Below are 7976 nucleotides of genomic sequence, written 5' to 3' on the forward strand. Positions count from 1 at the left end.
TGATATACATGTGAAAATGTAAAGCACATAGTCAGAAAAATAAGCTGTATGACAGGGAAGAAACTGGTGCTAGATATAATTTTAAAGTTATTTAAAACCTCAGAACTGGATTAGATCACCCAGGAAGAAGGGCATGCCAACATGTGGAAATAGGAAGAGGACAGGAAACCATCAAGAGACAAAATAAGAGGGACCAGTAAAGGAGGAGGAACTACTAGGAGAGAACAGTATCCTGGAAGTGAAGTGCAGGTTTTATCTTGAGGCAATCAAATTATCACAAGAGTTAAAGATAAATCAGTTGCTAATTTTAAAAAAATGGAAGTTTTGAAAAAACAAAAAACAAAAAGTCTTTTCTGCTTATAAAACTAAATAAATCCCAGTAACTTATTAATACTTAGCACTGCAAAGGCATTTACAATGAGAAAAAGATAGGCAAATTAACAAATTCTTCAAGACCTCTAAATGACCAACTCCTCCTGAGGATTCTCAAAGATACCTGTAAACAATTCCCCCCAAAATCTTCTAGAATTTCATGAATCTAACAAAAGTATATCTTAATCTCTATTTTTCTATAGTAATTAAAAGCAAAATCAGCCAAAACGATCTAAGTATGTACTACAAAGATACTATCATGTTAAATTCAACTTTGCATGCATGCTCAGTCACTTAAATTGTGACTGATTCTTTGCCACCCCATACATTGTAGCTCGCTAGGCTCCTCTGTCCATGGGATTTCCCAGGCAAGAAAAAAGGAGTGGGTTGCCATTTCCTCTCCAAAGGACCTTCAGATCCAGAGATCAAACCAGCATCTCCTGCACTGGCAGGTAGGTTCTTTACCACTAAGCCACCAGGGAAGACAAACTTCACGTAATTTATTAGTATGTTTATCTGTTAAACTGATTTCATATTCTTATAAGTTTCATATTCATTACCAATTGTAATAAAAATATGGGGTTTGTAGTCATTTCTATTAAAAATTAAGACCTCAAGCCCTTGAACAGGAACATAAATCCCTAATTTAACACTTTCTCCTTGAGAAAATCCAACTAAACTTTCTCAAAAATATTCAATAAAATATGTTACAGTTCAGTTCAGTCGCTCAGTCGTGTCCGACTTTTTGCGACCCCATGAACCACAGTACACCAGGCCTCCCTGTCCATCACCAACTGCTGGAGTCTACCCAAAAACGTGTCCATTGTTACAGGCACCTACAAACTCAAAGAACCTATAATATTTTCACTTACCAAGGTAAAAAAAAAAAAAAAAGGCTCAGAGGATTTCAGGAAGAAGTATTTCTGGGTCCTATTAAAGCAACTAACAAGTAGGTTCAGGTACTTCCTGTACAAAGTACTTTTCTTAAATTCACTATGTAACAGACCACTGTCAAACTAATCTTTAAAACACTATTCACTTTTAGTCAGAAACTTCCCTATGCAATTTCAAAACTATGATGTTCACGCTCTTAAATCTACCCTTTTAAGTTCTTATTTTACTGAAGCTAAGTCACTCAGTGTCCGACTCTATGCAACCCCATAGACGGCAGCCCACCAGGCTCCCCCGTCCCTGGGATTCTCCAGGCAAGAACACTGGAGTGGGTTGCCATTTCCTTATCCAGAACTACCTAACCTGATTTCTTTGCACCCCAAAATGAACAGGCACACTACCACGAGCCTACTCTCATCTTCTCTTCAAACTCATGTTACTTCTGCTTCCTTACCTGTGACCAAGTTACTCAATCCACAAGGATACTTGTGGGAAAAGGATTTTTTCCCTAGATTATCTCAACTGATGTCTTCACTCTTAAACAATCCCCATGAAGCTGATAGGGCTCCCCCGGTGGCCCACTTCATTAAGAATCTGCCTGCAATGCAGGAGACCAGGGTTCAATTCCTGGGTCAGGAAAATCCCCTGGAGAAGGAAATGGCAACTCACTCCAGTATTCTTGCCTGGAAACCCATGGACCGCAAGAGCCTGGCAGGGTACAGTCCATGGGGTTGCAAAGAGTTGGCTACAACTAAGCACACGCACACACGTGCACACGAGGCTTAAAAATTCAAATCCCAACACAGAATAATATTTGATACCAGTAACACTTCCATTTTGTCATTTATTGCTTTATACTAACATCTGTGGGAGAAGGCAATGGCAACCCACTCGAGTACTCTTGCCTGGAAAATCCCATGGACAGAGGAGCCTGGTAGGATGCAGTCCAAGGGGTCACTAAGAGTCGGACACGACTGAGCGACTTCACTTTCACTTTTCACCTTCAGGCACTGGAGAAGGAAATGGCAACCCACTCCAGTGTTCTTGCCTGGAGAATCCCAGGGACAGGGGAGCCCGGTGGGCTGCTGTCTGTGGGGTAGCACAGAGTCGGACACGACTGAAGTGACTTTAGCAGCAGAAGCAGTAACATCTGTAAGTTTCTCTCTTCTTACACTTAAATTGAAAGCAAGGGCAGGTTTTGTCATCTATTTCTCTTACTTTCCAGCTGTGGTCAACAGAATAACGTTGAGCACATCGCAGATGCACAATAATTCACGATACTTGCTTGCCCATAGCTAAATCCCCTGCTGAGGACCTTGAAAATCAAGATTTGCCCCTTATATCCAAAACCAAAAAAAGACAGGACCACCATGCTCCACTCTAGAAATAAAAAATAGGCATTCTAATGGTGCTGTAAATCCAAGACTCTACTAGAAACCAAACACGAGCTTTATGTGATTCCAGCACTGGAACTCAATGAATTGTACCCACTTGGCTTCTCCTTTTAACCACATTTGATTTTATTTTCATGAGACTGTGTTTTGCGGTGGATTTAATTACATTTATTGAATACTAATTCTTTTGAAAAGCACTACAAATGTTTTGTTTCAGGCTAGCAAAATGGGATTCATCCTACCCAAGGAAAGGCTAAAAGAAAGCACACACAAGACAACTACGAGGCTAAGTGATAAGCGTGCCAGGAGAGCTTTTGTTCCAGCGGTCTTTGGTCCTGGTTCCTGACACAGTCCTCCTAAAACTCTTCTAATCTGCTGAGTGACAAAGTTGATAGGAGTGGTTTACACAGAACTCCTAAATCTCTTGGAATCTCCTGGGAGCACCTTTGGCTCCACTGAAGCAACTCTTGATGGGTTCCTGGATGGTGGCTGGTCACCAGAAAGATAGAGCATGATTAGAAGCCCAGAACTTTCAGCCTCATCCACTATACTCTGTGAAGAGGAGAAGGGTTAGAGATTGAGTGAATAATTGATTCTCTACATGATGAAATCTCCATAAAAATCCCTTAAGTGTGGGGTAACCAGGGAAATTCCTGGTTTTGGAGCATATCACGTTGCTCGAAGGGTGGCACACCCAAGGAGAGAATGGCAGCGTGGTACTCCTCCATACTCTGCCTTATGCGCTTATTCCCTCTGGTTGTTCCTGAGCTTTTTAGTAAACCAGTAATCTAGTCACTAAATTGTTCTCCTGAGTTCTGTGAGCCATTCTAGCAAACTACTGAACCCAAAGAGGAGGTCATGAGAACCTCCAATTTATGGCTGGCCAATCAGAAAGAGATGACAACACTGATATCCAGAGTAGGATCATTTTTGTGAGATTGAGCCCTTAACTTCGAGCCCTTTGTGGGACTTAAGCTAACTCCAGGTAAACAGTATCAGAATTAGAGTGAATTGTAGAAAACCCAGTCAGTGTCTGTTGGAAAACTGAATTGTTGTGGGAAAAAAACCTCCATCCCCATACATCTGGTGTCAGAAGTAATGCAATACTGAGAGTACTGGTAAAGTGTTGAGAGAAGAAATGTTTTTGTTTTTGTTTTTCTTTCACTCCCTCAACTAGATTTTTAACTCAAACCATCTTTTAATTCCAGTACCTGGAAGGATTTCTGGCCTAGGGTAGGTGAGGTAAGGAAAGCTAAATGTTTACTGAATGAATCCATTTTATACACTGATACTATAATCGATGGCCAAGTTCCATAAATACGTATTTAATAGCTAATATGACTCGATGGACATGAGTCTGAGTGAACTTTGGGAGTTGATGGACAGGGAGGCCTGGCATGCTGCGATTCATGGGGTCGCAAAGAGTCCGGCACGACTGAGGGACTGATCTGATCTGATCTGATGGCTAAAACAAGTAGCATATCAACATCTTGAAAGTAAAGGAGTGGTCCTTACTTGTATATTTCATGTTCATTACTAACTAGTTAATTGAACAACAGAATCTTTTTGAATAAGTCTTCAGTCTGTGTAACTTATTTTGAAATCTAAGAGACATAAATATGTTTTTATACAAAGGTGTTCTTCACTGTTCAAATTCTAATCTGGAAGTCAAAGAGTCATTGTCACCACAGTCCAATTACCTGACTTCAAGCACTATTATTAATGCATCCACATTTACAAAAAAGAAAAAAAAAATCAAATTCTTAATTCTCAGTGATTAAAAACTCTTACCTTACATGCCACTCCTCGTCTTCATGCATGCTATACTTCATGAACTAAGATGAACTCTTCCCTTGTTTTGGGGGTCTACACTTGTATGGTCTGCTTTATTGGAATGTCCCTCCACCCAGTTTCACAAACTCAAATTTAATTTATCCTTTGTATTTCATTCAAATGCCACTTTCTAATCCTTTCCCACTTCTAGAGGTAATCTTCCTATCCTTTCCACTTATATAGCACTTTACCTAGACCCCTGACACCATTTATAACTTTATTTCAAAAGTATGTAGCTATATATCTATCTTCTCTCCCTCTATTTAACATTAAGGGCAAGTTCTATTTATAATTCAACATTTTCCAATGTTCCATGGAATTCACAAAATTAATAGTAGAAAATAAAACATTCTCATGGTCAAAGAAGTTTGGGAAATGAACTTCTTAAAATCTTTAACATACCAAGGAATATTGTAAATCTCTAATGAAATAAAGCATGCCCATATCCAAAACTTTTTTGGGCTCTAAACCAGTTGTGTTTTTTCTTCACATCTCATAGGATTAATATGTCTATAGCAAATTCTTTGAGACATGAAGCCTCATTAACTTAGTAGGTACTCAACAGACTCTGCTTAACAAAGAATCCTCCCGTAAAGGTAACTTGCCCAAGCAGAAGAATGACAGGAGAGAAAAACAGCAAGCGAGAAGGGAGTACAGAGTTCTCAGCAGTGCAGTGAAAAGAGAAGAATACTTATGACAACAGAGAAAAAATTTACTATCCCAGCCACTTTTTATATGTAGAAGACATAACACAAACCACATATGAACTCTTTTTAGAATGTCCATCCTGAGGTGATCATTTAGAAACACTGCAGACAGAACTTTTAAATCTTTTCTGTCAACTGAGGAAATATCGTGTAGTTCACTTTTGTTGTATGAAAGTGTTTATGTTAAAAAGGAAGTCTCACAGGATCAACAAGATTTTAAAAGAAACAGGGTTAACACTTAAGACATTTCACAGATGCAAAGCATAATTTTGCTTTAACTTCTTTTTCAGTGTGAAAAAATTAAGGCACAATCCAATTTATTGGTACATTAAAGCCAGGATGCATAAAAACTAAATATCCTTGACTACATCCTAATCTGTTTTCCATAGTTCTCCAGCTGTGACTAAGGAAGGAAAATAAGAGAAAAAAAGGCACTCCCTGACTTGTCCTACAAGCTATCTTCTAAAGGCAATAGCAACAGGAAATGGCAGCGATAGCTAAAGTTTGGTTCTTTTCTTTTTTCCTTCTCCCTGTAAAGCAAACAGACCAACTTTTCACTTAGCAGTGAAAACTTATTCAAGGGTAGAATCCACTGTAGGGCTGAAAAGATAAATACACTTATCATTCCTATTAACATTTAATTGTAACTATTAATGTAATACACTTTTAATTTTGATGAAGCAACAAGTTACACATGGTCAGCAAAGAGAAAGTCACATGTGTTAAGATCCACAAGCATGTTCAATCAAGGGCACTCTATAAACCCTGTGGACACAGGACTAGTTGTTTGTATTATCACTGTTAAGTATTACGTGCTCTCATAACTGATGTCATTGCATTAACTCAGACCCTAATTTAGTTTAACTACCTTAGTAAATGGCAAGACATGAGAAAGCAAAATAAACTACACGTATTTCTCTATTTCCTCTCCTTCCCCCATGCAGAACAGAAATCAAATACATTTTCAAGGAAGTATATGCGGACTCATATGATCAAACATTTAAAGAAAAAAAGACAACTGGGAATTCATAAGCCCAAAGGTTAATATCTTATGAACGGTATGACAAAGTTAACAGTTTTCTGTATATTAACAGCTGGCTGGTTCCCTATTTCATGAAAGATTTCAACTTCATAAATTAGTATCTGGCTCAGGAACACACAGTAAAAGCTTTTAGCAAGAAGGTCTCCCTGCTCCTGTCAATCAATAAACAAATGGCACAATTTTGGAGTTAGAGAAATTAATGCAATAAATATATGTCCCTACACTTAAATCTGAGGAAATATAATTAATATTTCCCAATTCTTTCTAATAATTATACTCCTTCACTCACAAATTACTATTTTATTACAATTTATTATAACAATAGCATACACTATTCCTCAACAAATGCATTATCTATCCAAAAGCTGACAGAATTCCAAAACATAGTTAAATTAACAGCAACAAATGAAAAGTTCCCAGTTGTTACAAAAGCTGTGGCATTCAAATTTTAAGCCAAAAAAAAAAAAAAAGACCCAAAATAACAAAACAAAGCCTGCTGAATCTTACACAGAAAAAAGAATCCAATTTTCACCTATGGAGAAATTATCTACTGTCAACTTATTGTCTTCTTAATTATTACCTACACTTTTGTTACTCAGTATGAAACATAAGCACACACAAAAAGGGTCCATCCTTCTCTCTCCTTCACATCTCAGCTTTCATTTCTTTCACAAAAGGAGATACCCTGTTGTTAGGTGGTCCAATTAAAATTTTCCTCTTCTATTATCTCAAGCATCACAGCTTCTCACACTGGATTCCCCTTAGCTCAGTTGTAAGTTTTAGAGACTGAAAACGGTCCAGGAAACATATTAGAATGTCAATGTCTCACGCGTTACACTTCAACTCCTCAAGACCCGAACACAAATGTTAGTTTTAGTTTTGACTTTCTTCAGTGGGAAGGGTTTAGTAGGCCTCTATTGTCCTAAAAAGAGACTACAGCCTTCTCGAATGAAAGGGTAAACTGGTAAAGCGGCGCTTCCAACACTGGCTAACGGAGTCATTACTCAATCACGAGAAGCCCCCTGTCGTCCCAATCTCAAGGGCCGCGCCCCCGCCCAGAATACCAGCGGGGATCCAGGCGACAAGACGGAACTCGCCAGACCTGGGTCAGCCTCCTCTTTCCGCGCCCTAAGTCAGCCCGTCCCATCCCGAGCTCATCTTCCAAAGCCCAAACCCCGAGGCTCCCTTCCAGCCGACGCTGCTCTGCTAGGACTCCTGGCTCGCACCCCTGCCCACCTCCCCACCCGGGGCCCCAAGCTACCCCTCCCCCCTTTCACGCTCCGCCTGCGCCGACACCCGAGCCACCACCCCACTCCTTCGCCGTCGCACCTTCCTTCCGTCGGGCTGCTCTCGGGCAGCGGCGAACGCCCACTCCTCTGCCCGCAGCCCCGGCCTGCCACTCCCTGAAGAGCCGCGGGGACCCACCTCGAACAGCTCGGCCGTCGTGGCCATCCCGGCCGGCTGAGAGGCACGCCTCGCACTGGATGCCGTCTCCGCTTCACATGCTGCGCCTCAGCGGCGCGGTACACAGGTCCCCGCTCGGCTCGCCAGCTCCGGCTCCCGGCCGCTGCGGGCCGCCCCGCTCCCCACAGAGCCCAGGCGGGGCGGGAGAACGGCCATGAAGCGAAGCCGCAGACGCCTGTCAGCTGCCTCCCAGCGCCGCCCGCGCCGCTCCCATTGTCACCGCCTCGTACGCCGGAAGTGGAGCTGCGCGCGCCCGGGTAGCTGTTGGGAGGG

At 41.2% G+C, this 7976-nt stretch overlaps 1 protein-coding gene across 1 annotated transcript in view; it reads right to left on the reverse strand.

Moving 5' to 3' along the window:
• The window catches only part of EXOC5 (exocyst complex component 5), a 51828-nt gene extending 43899 nt beyond the window's left edge, over positions 1-7929 (reverse strand). Inside the window, exon 1 of the mRNA NM_001192711.2 lies at positions 7665-7929. Within this exon, the coding sequence (NP_001179640.1) occupies positions 7665-7691 (27 nt within the window). The 5' untranslated portion in view covers positions 7692-7929. The remainder of the gene's footprint in view (positions 1-7664) is intronic.
• Between the last annotated feature and the right edge of the window lie 47 nt (positions 7930-7976).

This window comes from Bos taurus, chromosome 10 (genome assembly GCF_002263795.3).
Source record: "Bos taurus isolate L1 Dominette 01449 registration number 42190680 breed Hereford chromosome 10, ARS-UCD2.0, whole genome shotgun sequence".
In the NCBI taxonomy this organism is placed as follows: Eukaryota; Metazoa; Chordata; class Mammalia; order Artiodactyla; family Bovidae; genus Bos; species Bos taurus.